The 17,979-nt window shown below is 44.5% G+C and overlaps 1 protein-coding gene and 1 long non-coding RNA gene across 4 annotated transcripts in view; one reads left to right on the top strand and one right to left on the bottom strand.

Moving 5' to 3' along the window:
- Window positions 1-17,979, bottom strand: part of ldlrad3 (low density lipoprotein receptor class A domain containing 3) — a 257,228-nt gene that overhangs the window by 100,534 nt on the left and 138,715 nt on the right. For all 3 annotated transcript variants that reach the window (XM_068046817.1, XM_068046819.1, XM_068046818.1), the window contains exons 2-3: window positions 5,400-5,546; window positions 4,261-4,386 (exon numbers count right to left, since the gene is read on the bottom strand). In XM_068046817.1, the coding sequence (XP_067902918.1) occupies window positions 4,261-4,386; window positions 5,400-5,546 (273 nt within the window). The remainder of the gene's footprint in view (window positions 1-4,260; window positions 4,387-5,399; window positions 5,547-17,979) is intronic.
- On the top strand, window positions 2,534-7,391 carry LOC137377274 (uncharacterized). Its single transcript, XR_010976382.1, has 2 exons — window positions 2,534-2,813; window positions 7,073-7,391. It is a non-coding gene; the product is annotated as an uncharacterized lncRNA (long non-coding RNA).

The raw sequence follows: 17,979 nt of genomic DNA, 5'->3' as shown, positions 1-17,979 counted from the left end.
CTGCTGGAGACACAGTCAGCTTGGGGCAGACTGCTCTGCTGCAGACACGGTCAGCTTGGGGCAGACTGCTCTGCTGGAGACACAGTCAGCTTGGGACAGACTGCTCTGCTGGAGACACAGTCAGCTTGGGACAGACTGCTCTGCTGGAGACAAAGTCAGCTTGGGCAGACTGCTCTGCTGGAGACACAGTCAGCTTGGGACAGACTGCTCTGCTGGAGACACAGTCAGCTTGGGACAGACTGCTCTGCTGGAGACACGGTCAGCTTGGGGCAGACTGCTCTGCTGGAGACACGGTCAGCTTGGGGCAGACTGCTCTGCTGGAGACACAGTCAGCTTGGGGCAGACTGCTCTGCTGGAGACACGGTCAGCTTGGGGCAGACTGCTCTGCTGGAGACACGGTCAGCTTGGGGCAGCCTGTGCTGCTGGAGACACGGTCAGCTTGGGGCAGACTGCTCTGCTGGAGACACGGTCAGCTTGGGACAGACTGCTCTGCTGGAGACACAGTCAGCTTGGGGCAGACTGCTCTGCTGGAGACACAGTCAGCTTGGGGCAGACTGCTCTGCTGGAGACACAGTCAGCTTGGGGCAGACTGCTCTGCTGGAGACACAGTCAGCTTGGGGCAGACTGCTCTGCTGGAGACACGGTCAGCTTGGGGCAGACTGCTCTGCTGGAGACACGGTCAGCTTGGGGCAGACTGCTCTGCTGGAGACACGGTCAGCTTGGGACAGACTGCTCTGCTGGAGACACGGTCAGCTTGGGGCAGACTGTGCTGCTGGAGACACAGTCAGCTTGGGGCAGACTGCTCTGCTGGAGACACAGTCAGCTTGGGGCAGACTGCTCTGCTGGAGACACAGTCAGCTTGGGGCAGACTGCTCTGCTGGAGACACAGTCAGCTTGGGGCAGACTGCTCTGCTGGAGACACGGTCAGCTTGGGACAGACTGCTCTGCTGGAGACACGGTCAGCTTGGGGCAGACTGTGCTGCTGGAGACACAGTCAGCTTGGGGCAGACTGCTCTGCTGGAGACACAGTCAGCTTGGGGCAGACTGCTCTGCTGGAGACACGGTCAGCTTGGGGCAGACTGCTCTGCTGGAGACACGGTCAGCTTGGGGCAGACTGCTCTGCTGGAGACACAGTCAGCTTGGGGCAGACTGCTCTGCTGGAGACACAGTCAGCTTGGGGCAGACTGCTCTGCTGGAGACAAAGTCAGCTTGGGGCAGACTGCTCTGCTGGAGACACAGTCAGCTTGGGGCAGAGTGCTCTGCTGGAGACACAGTCAGCTTGGGGCAGACTGTGCTGCTAGAGACACAGTCAACTTGGGGCAGACTGCTCTGCTGGAGACACAGTCAGCTTGGGGCAGACTGTGCTGCTGGAGACACAGTCAGCTTGGGGCAGACTGTCTTGATGTAGACATCATCAGCATGGAGCAGACTATGAGGCTGTAGAGATTATTCTTTAAAACTATAATGATAAGATTGTTAGGACATGCAGCAAAGTTCTGTACCTGGTTGTCCCTAGCCGTTTCCTAGGCTACATTCTAGTTTCCATGCCCTGCAGCATTTTATAACTATTTTGCACAGGATTAACACCAATTCCGACTCCAACAACAAATATGCTGACCAAGCAAACCCTTAGACAAATATCTCTCATGAGCACCAATTGGGGTCAGTGTTTCATTGGTGTAGAGCTCAATCACTGTGGAATTTCATGGCTCATCTTTTTAACAAGAGAAAATCTTACCCTTTGTCGAATGGGAATTGAGATTGGAAGTTTATTATTCTTGGATGCTGAGCCTCATTCTATGACTGCAATTGGACTGGGTGATGTCAGGAAAATATCTATTTTTTAAAGTTTTTAAACAGAATTAAAAACATAGAAAGTTCTCCTGTCCAATCATCTAAGGAAAGTGTTTCCAGTAGCAGATGGATTGGTAACTCGAGGACATAGAGTCATAGAGTCATATAGAGAAACAGCACCGAAACAGGCCCTTCGGCCCAACGAGTCCACACCGTTAATCCCATTTCCCTCTCACATCCCCACCTTCCCTCAATTCTCCTACCACCTACCTACACTAGGGGCAATTTACAATGGCCAACTTACCTATCAACCCGCAAGTCTTTGGCATAGATCTAAGGTAACTGACAAAAGAGCCAAAGCGGAGATGAGGAGAAATTTTTGTTGTGATTTAGAATGCACTGTCAGAAAAGGTGGTGGAAGCAGATTCAATAATACATTTCAAAAGGGAATTGGATAAATAATAGAGTGGGAAAATTTTCAGGATTGTAGGGAAAGTGCAGGGGAGTGGGACTAATTTGATAGCTCTACCAAAGAACCAGCACAGGAACAATGGGCTGAATGGCCTCCTGTGCTGTATCATTCTATGTAACACCATGGTCTTCTCCTTGTTCTACAGTTTCACAACTCTCTTCCGCTCTGGAAGGGCTCATTGTGTCTCAGAGTCTGCAGCCTGACATTGCTTCACCAGCCTGAGCAAACAGTTCTTGCCCACAGGGGGAGACTGAGGGTTGGGGGGTGGGGAGGGGGTGATGGCGTCAACAGATGGCATCCAGGGTCGCGGCCTCCAGGGGTCAGGGAGCTTGGAGGCATACAGATGACTTCATCGTGGTAACATCACAACAGGAAAGTCCTGAAGCTCGTTTTTCATGGAACAAGGGAATTTTATTAACACGCCATTGCAGGAATACTCCATCAAATTGAGCCGCAGACAGATAAGTGCACGCTGTCAAATAAGATTAGATACGGTGATTTGAGAGCTTTAACCTTGACCCGGTTCAGCAAACAGCAGCGCCCTGTGGTAAGTGTGACGCATGCATTATGCAGAGTTTTTAAGGGTTAAAATAATAGTTGAAGCTATTTGGACTGTGTGCCACTGAAGACAGACTTTCCTGCCTTAACAAGAGTCTTCCTTTGACAGGAATTCCTGTTAACTGTTAGCATGCATACTTCGTTCAAGTGTGCCCCATGCTCCTCAGGACCTGTTTAGTTTTCTGAACAGTGACGTGATCAAGCGGATGTGAGACACTTCTTCAGGGAGGCAGCTGAACATGTTAAATGCTGCTGCAAATCCCTGTGATAATGTTGTAAAGAAAGTTGTGGCAAACACAGTGACATATAACTGCCAGTCCAGAGGTAATATGCTTCTTAGGTAAAATTAAAGTGGCCTGTCTCACCACTCATGCTCTGTGGATATCCGCGATTCCTTTTTGCTTTTTGTCACAACATATTTTGTGTTACAATAAGTCATTGTGCCACTTTGTGGTGATATCACCATCATTGAGAATGAACAGGGTTGCTTTCTCTATCAACAATCACCCCTTGAGAGTTCAGAATGACAAAATGTCATTAGAAAGGTTAACACATCTCATCCAAACATCACAAAGTGGTGGTGGGATTGGGGGAGGTATCATACAGTGTCTGAAAACATATGCAAGGAAGAAGAGTGAGCACACACTGCCAGCGAGTGGCATGCGACCACAGGAAGTATCGAAACTAGAGGAGAATAGAAACAATAAGGAGTGGGATGGCACAGAGTGTCTGTCTGCACAGTTGAAAGCTACAGAGCTGTCAACATTGAGGAAATGCTTAAGATTGCAATCCAACATTCCCTCTTTTTTTTTGGAGTATGCGGGTGATTTATATAAGTGTGTGGCCCCTTTAAATTGTTTTGCAAGACCGTGCACACAGGGTAACTTAAAGGGACAGACTTGTGCGCGGCCTGCGTGGGGACATTCGGGTTGCTGCGTGGCCACATGGCTGCACAGCTTACAGGGAACATTGCTGACAACCCTCCAAGGCTGTCCTGCAGTCTCCAGGAATTAAAGATTCATCTCCTGGACACTATTGCAAGCAACAGGGAAAAAGTCATAAGGGCAATAAAAAAATTGTGTTTCTTTCATTTGCTTTGAACACTTCCACTTATTCATTATAAAATAATAATCCATTGGGAAAAATGGTTATTTGACCAGGCAGGATGGTTGGAGGTGGAAGACCATGTGATGAAACCTCCAGGAATACTTCCAACATGAGTTGTCAATTCTAGAAACATTAGGAATAAGATTTATGATCCCACAAAGAGTGAGGCAGATTACAAACCCATATAAGGAAAAGTGTTTTGTGTTAAAGAGGTTTAAATAGATTACATTTTAAAACCAATGAATTAAACCTGCTTGAGGCCTACTGGAGTTAGTTCCTTTCATTCTAAGCACGTCTGCTAATCTTGAAATGGCAATTAGAACACTTACTGCAGTTCTCCTCATCACTACCGTCTGGACAATCCTCAAATCCATTACATCGGAAGCGCCCGATGATACAGTGGACCCCGCTGGCACAGGGGAAAAAGGTCGGTGCACATTTGGATTTGACTTTTGCTGTAGGAAGGTTAAGAAAAAAAGATGAGAGAAATCCAGAGCAAAAGCCAAAAAAAAAACAACAAACATCAAGGTATCCAAACAATAAAGGATCTGATAGTCTGGAGCCCTCAAGTCTGAACTCCACAGGCCCTGTGAAATCCAAATCAGCTCTGCTCACTGACCCATGACAACGGGAATCACAATCAGCAAAATCAACAGCTGCCATCAGCTTAGAAATGCTGCCCCAGCTTGTCAGCTAATAAATCTGCCCATTCCTTTGCCCTCAACTGCCTTTCTCATCAGATGGCCTCTGGGAATGAGGGGGCTCTGAAGGCCTGGCTTTAACTCCATCTATGCTGAATACCCTCTCTCTCTGAATCCATCTCTGCAGTGTTACGAAATCTGGCAGAAATGTGGCAAAAGTGCAACTTTGGAGAGGGCCAACATGACTCACTCTTCTTAGCAGTTAACTAATGGTTGTGTTCATATGAGCCTTTTGACAATAAAACTAGAAAGGATCTTCTAGTCCGCTGGACTTCAAAAATTCCCGAAGATTATCTTGATGTTGCTGGCGGCTGGGCGACTGTCACAGTATGGAAACCAGTCGAGAAAGGAAGAAATAAAGAAAAACCTGCATTTATAAAGCACCTTTCAAACCTCAGGACGTTCCATGAACACTTTACAACCAATGAAGTGCTTTTGAAGTGTAAACACTGCTGTAATGTAGGAATATAAAAGCAGATTTAAAGATGTATCCTACACACATGGATACGTCGGGTCAGGGAAGATGCAGGTACACACAGGTGAATGGGCTTAGTCTTTAAGCTATTCATCACATCTTTCCAGACACTAACATATTTGGATGTTAAGTAATTTATCGCCAATTTGTTTCGAGCTTTCAAATGATGTGCGACTGATTGGCAGGTTCGTCACATATGACTGGGTGCCCGATAGGTAACGCAGGTTTTAAATCACCCACGGAAAGATCTGGAACACGAGCTGTCTAAGATAAACACAGAACCATCACTCACGACACTCCTTTTCATCGCTCTTGTCAAAGCAGTCTGGTAGGCCGTCACACTGCCAGGCCCCGGGAATGCACTTGCCATTGCTGCATATAAAGTTCCCAGGAATGTTGCACTCGTTGGTGAAGTTGTTCCCAGGCAACAGCTGGCTTTCTGTTTAAAAGACAAAACACAGGAGAGAAACCCAGTCAATAAGCAGCGTTAGTTAGACTCCATCTGCAAAATGATCATGGAATAAATGCACATGTGCAGTACATCTACATGTATGATCATGCAGCTGTGTGTTGTATTTGTGTAGGTTGTTTGCTTTTACTCGTAGCTGTTTGTGCATCTGCGAATGCCTGTGTGCCTTAGTGTGCACCAGTGATTGTGTTCCTGTTTGTGCGAATCTGCATGTATATTCTGGTCCATGCAAGTCAGTGCAAGTGCATCAGCTGATTTAATTGTTGTACCCCAATGCTCAGAGTTCACTGTTAGTTTCAGACTACGCTTTCTGCAGCGCTCGCTGTCGCTGATTGTAGGACCCATGGTTTGGTGGATGAATTTTGGAGATGAGTTAGAGATGCAATAATCCCCACCTTTACTCTGCACTGGTTGGGTAAGCTGTAGCATGAGTTGGAAATGTCCATCATCCTAGCAGTAAAAAGAGTGGCGCAGTGGTTAGCGCCACAGCCTCACAGCTCCAGCGACCTGGGTACTGTCTGTGTAGAGTTTGCAAGTTTTCCCTGTGACCATGTGGGTTTCCACTGGGTGCTCCAGTTTCCTCCCACAGCCAAAGACTTGCAGGTTGATCGGCAAATTGGCCATTGTAAACTGCCCCTAGTGAAGGTAGGAGAATGGTGGGGATGTGGTAGGGAAAATGGGATGAATGTAGGATTAGTATAAATTAGTATAAATGGGTGGATGATGGTCAGCACAGACTCAGTGGGCTGAAGGGCCTGTTTCAGTGCTGTATCTCTAAGTAAAATAAATAAATGGGATAAATAGTAAATATTCATTTTTTGCCGACTGGGAGCCAGGTAGAATATGTTACAGTGGATTTGACGAGGTTTTGTAAACTTAGTATTTGTATCAGGTAGGTTGTTATGTGTTCTTCACTTATACTTAAGCTCAAACAAAACTCTGCTGCCCGTGTCCGACCTTGCACCAAGTCCTGTTTATTCATCACCCCTGACCTACATTGGCTCCTGGTTCAGCAATACCTCCAGTTTAATATTCTCATCCTCGTGTTCAAATCCCTCCATGACCTCCCCTTTCCTTATCTCTTTTAGCCTCCTCCAGCCCCACAACCCTCTGAGATATCTGCACTTCTCCAATTCTGGCCTTTTGCGCATCCCCGATTTTAAATTCTCCACCACTGGTGCCTGTGCTTCTAGCTACCTAGGCCCTAAACTCTGGAATTTCCTCGCTAAAGCTCTCCGCCTCTCTCTCTCGCTCTCTCTCTTCCTTTAAGGTGCTCCTTATAATCCAGCTATTTGACCAAGCTTTTAGTCACCTGTCTCAACATCTCCTTATGTGTCTCTGTGCCAGATTTTGTTTGACAACACTCCTACGAAGTGCTTTTGGACATTTTACTATGTGAAAGGTACTATATAAATGCACATTGTTGTTCTGTACCCCACATCTGACTGTTGAGGTTCACACTGCTGAATCATTAACCTATTTTTTTCTCTTTACAGATGCTGACTGACCTACAGTGTACTCCCAGCATTTTTCTGTTTTCATTTCCATTTCAAGCATTTGCAGCTTTTCCTTTTCTGAAACAAACAAAACACATTCCAAAGATCTTGCGGTTCTCTGTCATGACATTTAACTTGGGACAGTGTCTGTAACTTGAGGTTTGTATGTGAAATTGGATGTTCACAGAGTATTCTCCTTCGCCTTGTGTTCCCCAACACTGAGAATGCAGTGGATACAGGACAATATATGCTTTTGAATCTGAACAGAAATAATGGAATATAAAACCACAGCAACATTAAAAGGCTTATTTCAGAAAAATCTCTTTCCAGTTTTTCATTTCTTTTTAAGTCAAGACCAACTCATGAGAGTCCGATTGGCAAGATCCTCTAAAGGGCTAAACATTCAAAAGAGTGAAAAAAGTCTCACAGCTTGACATCTTCTATCACCTACATAAAGTTGACAATTGACAGTCGCTAAGTAGCCTGTTGAGACACAATGCTTAATGTGTGCAACAGATGAAGGTATCACTGCCGGGGAGTCTGTTTCCAGTCGACAGTACACAAGTGAAACTGGTAACTAGCTATCAGCTACCAAAGTCTTATTGAAAATATAAAGTTTTTTATTAGTCCTGGTCCACCTCACAAATGTCAACCAAAGAAAAAAGAACTTGAATTTATATAGTGCCGTTCACAACCTCAGGACCTCTCAAAGTCCTTCACAACCAATGAGATACTTCTAAAGTGTTGTAATCTAGAATTCGGATGAGAATGAATTTGCTTTTTCCTGGAGTTGTAAATGTGGAATAGACTTTCAGCAAAACTTCTCATGGTTTTCAAGACATGTACATCTCTCCAAGTACCAGTGACTCCCAATTTACTTCATACGGACTCAACCGTCATAGTCAGTTCATTCCCATGTTTTTCCCACGTGGGCTTTGAGAGACTCAATACACAATCAGAGCACCAATGGATGCTGAAAGGTCATTGGAGCAATAAAGGCTACTTTGACTGTATTTTTACTGGGAGTACAATGCAAATGGACATTCACAGATAATGGGGTAGAACACACCACAATGCTGTGGATGTTTCTCTTATCCCTTTAAACTGTTTAGCCCTCCAAAACTTCAACCCAAGCAAGTCATCTCATGGCTACATGACTGGGGTCTTGAATCCTCAAGGGTTTCCATTACCTGGTGCTCCCACATGTTCTGCTAATGTATCACAATACTGTATCAGTGTGAGAGACTTTTGTGTATAACTTGTCCCCCGCTAAAGACGGGTACAATAACAAATAGGAAGAGCTAACGTTTGTCAGGAGCTGTGTTTCACAATGTATAATATATAGTTGATACCGAAATACACAGTAGAGTGATGGAAATACGGCCCCAAGGCCCCCTTAAACAATGTCTCCTGTTATGCCCCAGAATTAGTGATGCTCACACAACTGAGTAATAGAAACAGGCCTCAGGCAGTAAGCATATGTTTCTATCACACTGCACGACTGAGGGACTCTAGTTGCAAATTATTTTCAGTAATTGAAAATTCCATCAATTAGGAGGAAGATGAATTGATATTTCAGCTCCTGTACAAATGTTACAGATTACTGGGTGACTGCAATCCACTGTCACAGAAAGTGGTTCAGTTCACTCTAATAACCTGCTCTACACCTGACAAGTCCAATTTACCACTTTCATCCCTTGTCTACTCTAAATACCAATTACAAATCTCAGTTACTCTAATGACTGACTATAGGCCGCACTTACTCTAATTACTAATTACAAACATCACCTCAAATTACCAATTACTGAGCCAGCTCTCCCCTTTACGTTAATTTCACACACAAGCCCCTCCACTATTCTAATTACAAACTCCAGTTCCTCCTTCTATTCTAATTACAAACCACAACTCCTTCATCTACTCTAATTACAAACCCACAACTCCTTCATCTACTCTAATTACAAACCACAACTCCTTCATCTACTCTAATTACAAACCACAACTCCTTCATCTACTCTAATTACAAACCACAACTCCTTCATCTACTCTAATTACAAACCCACAACTCCTTCATCTACTCTAATTACAAACCACAACTCCTTCATCTACTCTAATTACAAACCACAACTCCTTCATCTACTCTAATTACAAACCCACAACTCCTTCATCTTCTCTAAATTACAAACCACAACTCCTTCATCTACTCTAATTACAAACCTACAACTCCTTCATCTACTCTAAATTACAAACCACTACTCCTTCATCTATTCTAATTACAGACCCAGCTCCTTCATTTATAATAATGACAAATACCAGCTGTTCCATGTATTCTAATTACAGACCCCTTCACCTATTCTAATTACAAACCCCAGCTCCTCCAGCTAGTCTGGTTACAAATCCAGCTCCTTCATCTATTCTAATTACAAACCACAGCTCCTTCATCTATTCTAATTACAGACCCAGCTTCTGCAACTATTCTGATTACAAGTCCTAACTCCTCCACCTATTCTAATTACAGGCCTCAGCTCCTCCAAGTATTCTAATTACAAACCTATTTCCTCTGCCTATTCTAAGTACAGACCCCATCTCTTTTTTTATTTGTTCAGGAGATGTGGCAGCTGCTGGCAAGGCCAGCATTTATTGCCCATCCCTAATTATCCTTGAGAAGGTTATGTGAACTGCTGCAGTCCTTGGGGTATTGGTACAACCACAGTGCTGTTAGTTCCAGGATTTTGAGCCATCGACAGTGAAGGAACGGCGATATAGTTCCAAAGTATCATCCTCTGCCATTTCCGCCACGTCCAGTGTGATGCCACTACCAAACACATCTTCCCCTCCTCTCCCCTGTCAGCATTCTGAAGGGATCATTCCCTCTGCGATACCCTGGTCCACTCCTCCATTACCCCCACCACCTCGTCCCCGTCCCATGGCACTTTCTCCTGCAATCACAGGAGGTGTAATACCTGCCCATTTACCTCCTCTTTCCTCACTATCCAAGGCCCCAAACACTCCTTTCAGGTGAAGCAGCCATTTACTTGTACTTCTTTCAATGTAGTATACTGTATTTGCTGCTCACAATGTGGTCTCCTCTACATTGGGGAGACCATACGCAGATTGGGTGACCGCTTTGTGGAACACCTCCACTCAGTCCGTAAGCAAGACCCCGAGCTTCCAGTTGCTGGCCATCTCAACACCCCACCCCCTGCTCTCACGCTCACATCTCTGTCCTAGGATTTCTGCAGTGTTCCAGCGAACATCAACGCAAGCTCGAGGAACAGCATCTCATTTACCGAATAGGCACACTACAACCTGCCGGACTGAACATTGAATTCGATCATTTCAGAGCATGACGGTCCCTTCACTTTTAATGTTTAGTTATTTTCTCTTTTTTTCTTTTTTATTTGGTTATTTTATTTTAGTTTTTTTAGTTTGGTTAGTTTGTTTCTACTGTGCCTATCCACTGTTACTGTTTTTTAAAAAATGTTTTAATGTTTGTGCTTGGAGTGCTTTGTGCTTTACAGTCAATTCACACCCTCTCTGTACTAATGCTTTGTCTTTCAGCACACCATTAACATACTGTTTGCCTTTGTTCCATGACCTTCTGGTCAGTTATTCTCTGTAACCTTGTCCCATCAACACCTGCTCTTTTGTTATCTCTTGCCCCATCCCCAGCTTTACTTGCTTAAAACCTTTTACATTTCTAATATTTGTCAGTTCTGAAGAAGGGTCACTGATCTGAAACGTTAACTCTGCTTCTCTCTCCACAGATGCTGCCAGACCTGCTGAGTATTTCCAGCATTTCTTGTTTTTATTTTAGGTTTTCCCTCTTGTTCGCTCACTACTTGCCACAGACCCAATGTAGCGGCTATGTCCTTTAGGACTCGGTCAGTAGTGGTGTTACTGAGCCACACTTGGTGATGGACATTGAAGTCTCCCCCACCCAGAGTACATTTTGTGCCCTTGCTACCCTCAGTGTATCTTCCAATTGGTGTTCAACATGGGGAAGGACTGATTCATCAGCCAGCGGGGGAGGGCGTGGGGGCGGTGGTGGCGGGTGTGTAGGTGGTAATCAGCAGATTTCTTTGCCACTGTTTGACCTGATGCTATCTATTGTAATTACAGACCCACCTCCTCCATCTATTCTGGTTACACTTTGCTGCTCTACCATTCATCCTGAAGGAGCCCTTTGAAGTAGTTTTTAATCTATCTGAGATCTAGCTCTAGCTCAACTATCTCTCTCATTATATGTTTTATGACTATATGTAGTCTTGACAGTCTCTTCACCTTATTTCAAACCATTCAGTTATTTCCCTTACAGAAGTATTCTATTATACTAATCCTTCAGCTGTTTTTCCTGGATGGAGCTCCAGACACCATCTCAACAGATGAAATTTCTTTAATTCTTGAAGCACTTCCTCTAATCTTTTTCTCCTCTTAAAAGTGCATTGTTATGGCTCCCATGCCAGCTGTTATTTCAATAGCACATACAGCATTTTGGAGCTCGAGTTGCCGGTTGTTTCCATTCTGTTTTCCCTTTGTTGGCTGGTGATGGATATCATCACATCCTCACTGAAGCAAACAGGGACCACAGAGTTAGGGCTGAGAAGAGGCAGAAATGTAATGGGCAATTCAGGTCCCTGAATAAAGAATTACTGGTTGAAGAGTCAGCCAGTCAATAGCCCCGCCCCAAATATTATTACATAAATTTCAAAATCATCACTGCCTCAAAAAGCAAATGAGCAACAACTTGCATTTACATCGTGCCCGTAAAGTAGGAATCATTGCGAGGTGCTTCCCAGTAGAGAAATGGATGTGCATCATTCATAATAGAGTTAAGGGAGATGATTAAAAGCCTGCTCAGAGGTAGGTTCTAAAGAGGTTTTTTTGAAGGTGAGAGGGAGTGAAGGTAGCAAATGGCAGTTGATTTAGGGAGGGAGTTAACAGGAATAAGGCTATGATACCAATGCATTTTCACACCAACGGTAGAATCGAGGGGTGGAAGGGATGTTGGAAGGATCCGTAGGTCCATCTTGATGGCCTTCCTACTGTCCGCGCAATGTATTCGATAGTAAGTCCCCCTTCACTGTACTTACCAAATTTCACCACCTTATTTACAAAGGTTCTGGGGGATCCAGGTAGCCCTGTATCACTTAACCACACATCAGTATCAGGGAGAATCCTGGAATCAATTATCAAAGACAAAGTCCCCCAATTCCCACGAATGGTCCCAAATTTCCTCGAAGAGCCTCAAATTTCATCCAATAGACCAGAATTTCCTTCTGTCGTGCGTGAAGGGGATTTCTCCCGCACTTGCGGCAAAGTTACGGTAGTGCAGTGGCACAGACTCTGAGGAGGGCCAAAGAAATGGAACACCAAGAGGAAAATAAACGAACTGCTAAGAGTTAGCATAGATTTAGAAAATGGAGGTCACACACCAGCGAAATTTAATAGGTGAGAATGTCAATGCAATCTCCTTGGATTTCAGTAAGGCTTTTGTTAAATGCCTCATATAATAATCAAATGTGGTATTGGTAGCAATGTGCTGAGATGGACTGGATAATAGTTGGATAGCAGGAAATGGAGGGTCTGTGTGAATGGGGGTGTTCTGGGTGAAGGGGTGTGATGAGAGTTGTCCTGCAGGGATCAGTGTTGGGACCAGTGTTTTTCCAACATTTTCGGCGGGGTCACTAGTTTCATCTCAAAGGAAGCAAATAGCAGCAAGCTTTCTTCGACAGCACCTCTTAATCCTGAGAACTCTACAAGTGAGGATAAGAGCTACAACAACATTAAAAAAAAATGAGAATGCCAGAACCTCCAAGTTCTCCAACTTGCACAACATTCTGAGATGGGAAGGGAGTGGAATGTCAGAGCCACTTTCGCTGAGCAAAAGGCTAAGAGCTGTTAGTAATCACACCTACCACTGGCTGTGCTGTAGCACCTCATATTTATATCTCACAAATCATTGACCTAAAGTGCAAAGAAACTCCTAAGCTAAAATGAACTCTACTTCTCTGCTTCTCAAAATTAAAAAAGCATGTGGGATCTTGGGCTTTATAAATAGAATAGAGTTTGAAAGCAAGGAAGTTATGGTAAACCTTTATAAATCACTGTTTAGGCCTCAGCTACAGTATTAACTCCAATTCTAGGCATCACATTTTAGGAAGGATTTTAAGGCCTTGTAAAGTTGCAGAAGAGATTTACTAGAATGGTACCAGGATGAGTTTTTAAAAAATTCTTTCACGAGTTGTGGGCATCACCGGCAAGGCCAGCATTTGTTGCCCATCCCTAACTGCCCTTGACAACTGAGTGGCTTGCTAGGCCATTTCCTATTTCAGAGGGCAGTTAAGAGTCAACACATTGCTGTGGGTCTGGAGTCACATGTCGGCCAGACCAGGTCAGGATGACAGATTTCCTTCCCTAAAGGGCATTAGTGAACCAGCTGGGTTTTTATGACAATTGATAGTTTCCACTACACCACCATCTCCTACTTAGAGAATTACAGGTTAGAGAAGCTGAAATTGTTCTCCTTACAGCAGAGAAAGTTAAAGGGAGATTTAATACAAGTGTTCAAAATTATGAAGGATTTGGACAGTCTAATAAGGATAAACTGTTTCCACTGGCAGAAGGGTTCGAAACCAGAGGAAACAGATGTAAGGTAATTGACAAACGAACCAGAAGTGACATGAGAATAATTTTTAATCCAGCAAATTGTTATGATCATGGAATGCACTGCCTGAAAGAGTGGTGGAAGCAGATTCAATAATAACTTTCAAAAGGGAATTTGATAAATATTTGAAAAAGAAAATATTACAGGGCTAGGAGGTAGAATCAGACTTACTGGACAGCTCTTTCAAAAGAGCCAGCTCATGCCTTCCCTCTGTGATATATGATTGCATCATGACAGAATATATAACTTTAAATTGGGGACTGGATGGAGCATTTGGCTTACTGATACCATTCCTGCCTCTGTGTCAGGAGGAAAAGGGTTCAATGGGTTCTTATGTTTTTAATAAATGCCACCTCAGGAAAACTTTGTGATCATATTTACAAAATGTAAGGACTGTCACTTGTGTCTGTATACTGCCTGGGGTGTCTACACAGTACTGGCTCTTAACTCCTTCCTTCTCTGCCCTCCTGTACAAGGCTACTTACTTTTGAAATCTTCCGAGACCTTTGTTAAAACCTCTAACTCCAGGTCTGACTCAGAGTTACCTGCTCCCTTTTTTAATTTTCTCCCATCCGAAGTAAATCTGCACAGATTGTTCAAGACAGGTCCTTTGATAAGGCCTTGAGCAGATTAATACCTATTTTTTCTCTCCATTTTTGTGACTTTTCCTATCATTGCTCAGAGCAGTGACAGATGTGGAAAAATAACGTGTTTGTCTAAGTGCTCAGTGGAACATTTGAACAGGAGAATTACATTTTGTTTTAAATCTCACCAAACTTCTCGGGAAGGTCAGTCCCCAGTTTTAAAAAGCAGCATGAAGCCAGTTGCAAGGCCTGCAGCATCTTAATGGTATACAGTGACGTTTACTTCAGTTCACAGTGAGATCTGAGCCTACAACCACCCCCCAGTCCTGGCACCTCGGCAGTCTAAGTTTACAGAGTGATGCTGCTCCAGATCGGGTTTCTCTTTCACATCAAAGCTGATAGAATAGCCTGCTCTCATCCTCTCCTCAGCACTATCCTTTTGATGTCTGCACAAACACCGGATCTGACTTTCTAAAGGACATGTTAGCTCCTGAATTGCTGCTTTCCCAAGCACGCACCTGCTTCCCATCAAGCGAGGCAGAAAAAAGACAATTCCTTCTAGATGCTGCACCCACTGAAGTGAGCCAAGGTCAAATCAGAGATACTGTAAAAGTCCGGAGATTAAACTAAATCTCATCATCCTATAAGCTACTTTGTTGATCACTTCTTTGTTACTGTAATGGTTAGTATCCCCTCCAATCGTATGGGTTCAGTTCCCCGAAGGGGAGCTTGTGGCTTTAGGTGGGAGCTGTGGCTCAGTGGTAGTGTTCCTACCTCTGAATCAGTAGGTTGCTGGTTTAAGACCCACTCTAGAGCACAAAATCTAGGCAAATACTTCAGTGAAGGCATGCTGCCATCTTTTGGATGAGGCCCCAGCTGCCCTTTCAGGCAGATGTAAAATCCCAAGCATGATTTCAAAGAAGGACAGGGGAGTTCTCCCTGATGTCCTGGACAATGTTGATCTCTCAACCAACAGCACTGAAACAAATGATCTGGTTATAATTGCATTGCTGTTTGAGGAATCTTGCTGTGGCTAAATTGGCAACCACGGTTTCTGCATTACAACAGTGATGACACTTTAAAAGTAGTTCATTGGCTCTGAAGCATTTTGGGGTGTCATGAAAGGTGCTAAATAATGTAAGTCTTTCTCTTCCTTCATTCTCTGCTTCAATCCTCTTAATTGGCGAGGTGGGTCAACAATTACTATCACACATCTGGTGAAGCTGGGCAAAGCAACCCTTTATTTAATCATTGTCCCTGTAAAGAACTGACCCTCCTCCACTCGGTACCTCCTTCCCCTGGCAGTGTACCTCAGACCGCACTGTGGCAGAAGAACAATAGCCCTGTGGTTATGTTATTGGATTTGTAATCCAGAGGCCTGGACTAAGGATCTAGGGAAATGAGTTCAAATTCAGCTAATTAATCTAGAATTTAAAAAAAAAATGACCATGTAACTACCTGATTGTTATGAAAGCCTGCCTGGTTTGTTAATGGTCTTGAGGGAAGGAAATCTGTTGGCCTTACTGGGTCTGGCCTATATGTGACTTCAGACCCACAGCAATGTGGAATAAAGCTCAATGTCTTATACACTTACCAGGTGGCTATACGAAGTGAATCAGCAAGCATTAAAAGCAGATTAAAATTTAAGCATGATACACTGACTGATGACCCCTCTGTGTTATTAGCCACAGTTTCCTCCAGTTAACCAGTAGGAAAACCGAAGTTAATATCATTGTCCCACCACAAATTCCTAACCCTGACACTGATTCCATCCTCCTTCCAAACTTACAGTTCTCAGTCTCAGCATCCTATTTGGCTGAGCTGAGCTTCTGACCCCACATCCTTTCTATCACCTAGACTGCTTACATTCACCTCCATAACATCGCCTATCTGTGCTGCTGCCTCAGCCCATTTGGTGCTAAAACTCTGATCCATGCTTTTGGCAACCTCCAGCCCTGACTATCCCAATGCTCTCCTGGCTGACCTCTTATCCTCAACACTCCATGAACATGAGCTCATCCAAAAATCTGCTGCACGTATCCAAACTCGCATCAAGTCCCGTTCAACCATCATCCCTATTCTTGTAGATCTATATTGGCACCAACGTCTCAAAGTTAAAATTCTCCTCCTCATGTTCAAATCCCCCCATGGCCTTGCCCCTCCCTATCTCCGTAACCTCCTCCAGCCTACAAACCTCCACCAACTCTGCTCCTCCAATGCTGGCCTCTTGTGCAATGCCTATTCCATTTGCCCTACCTGCAGCTGTCTCTTTGGAATTCCCTCCCTGAACCTCGCTGATTCTCCACCTCATTCTCCTCCTTTAAAAGGCTCCTTAAAACCTACCTCTCTAACCAAGCTTTTCATCATCCTCTTGGAACACAGGAACAGGAGTAGGCAATTCAGCCACTCGATCTTGTTATGCCACTCAATTAGATCATGGCTGATATACACTTCAACTTCGTTTACTCTACAGTCCTTGAAACCCTAACCCAACAAAAATCTTGAAGATTTCAATTGATCCAGCACCCACAAACTTTTGGGGGAGAAAGTTTCAGATTTCCACCACACTATGTGTGAAAAGGTGCTTTCTGATTTCACTCCTGAATAGCTGAGCTCTAATGTTAAAATTAGAGTCGCTCTAAACAGGCTCCAGAAGCTGGCCGAGCGCATCTACCCTGAGGCACAGTGTGGCTTTCGTGCAGAGAGATCGACCGTTGACATGCTGTTCTCCCTTCGTCAGATACAGGAGAAATGCCGCGAACAACAGATGCCCCTCTACATTGCTTTCATTGATCTCACCAAAGCCTTTGACCTCGTCAGCAGACGTGGTCTCTTCAGACTACTAGAAAAGATTGGATGCCCACCAAAGCTACTAAGTATCTTCACCTTTTTCCATGACAACATGAAAGGCACAATTCAACATGGTGGCTCCTCATCAGACCCCTTTCCTATCCTGAGTGGCGTGAAACAGGGCTGTGTTCTCGCACCCACACTTTTTGGGATTTTCTTCTCCCTGCTGCTTTCACATGCGTTCAAGTCCTCTGAAGAAGGAATTTTCCTCCACACAAGATCAGGGGGCAGGTTGTTCAATCTTGCCCGTCTAAGAGCGAAGTCCAAAGTACGGAAAGTCCTCATCAGGGAACTCCTCTTTGCTGACGATGCTGCTTTAACATCTCACACTGAAGAGTGTCTGCAGAGTCTCATCGACAGGTTTGCGGCTGCCTGCAATGAATTTGGCCCAACCATCAGCCTCAAGAAAACGAACATAATGGGGCAGGACGTCAGAAATGCTCCATCCATCAATATTGGCGACCAGGCTCTGGAAGTGGTTCAAGAGTTCACCTACCTGGGCTCAACTATCACCAGTAACCTGTCTCTAGATGCAGAAATCAACAAGCGCATGGGAAAGGCTTCCACTGCTATGTCCAGACTGGCCAAGAGAGTGTGGGAAAATGGCGCACTGACACGGAACACAAAAGTCCGAGTGTATCAAGCCTGTGTCCTCAGTACTTTGCTCTATGGCAGCGAGGCCTGGACAACGTATGTCAGCCAAGAGCGACGTCTCAATTCATTCCATCTTCGTTACCTCCGGAGAATACTTGGCATCAGGTGGCAGGACCGTATCTCCAACACAGAAGTCCTCGAGGCAGCCAACATCC

The sequence above is a fragment of the Heterodontus francisci genome, chromosome 14 (assembly GCF_036365525.1).
Source record: "Heterodontus francisci isolate sHetFra1 chromosome 14, sHetFra1.hap1, whole genome shotgun sequence".
NCBI lineage: Eukaryota > Metazoa > Chordata > Chondrichthyes > Heterodontiformes > Heterodontidae > Heterodontus > Heterodontus francisci.
Note: the sequence above shows the minus strand (reverse complement) of the source record. Positions and strands in the feature narration are given on the sequence as shown.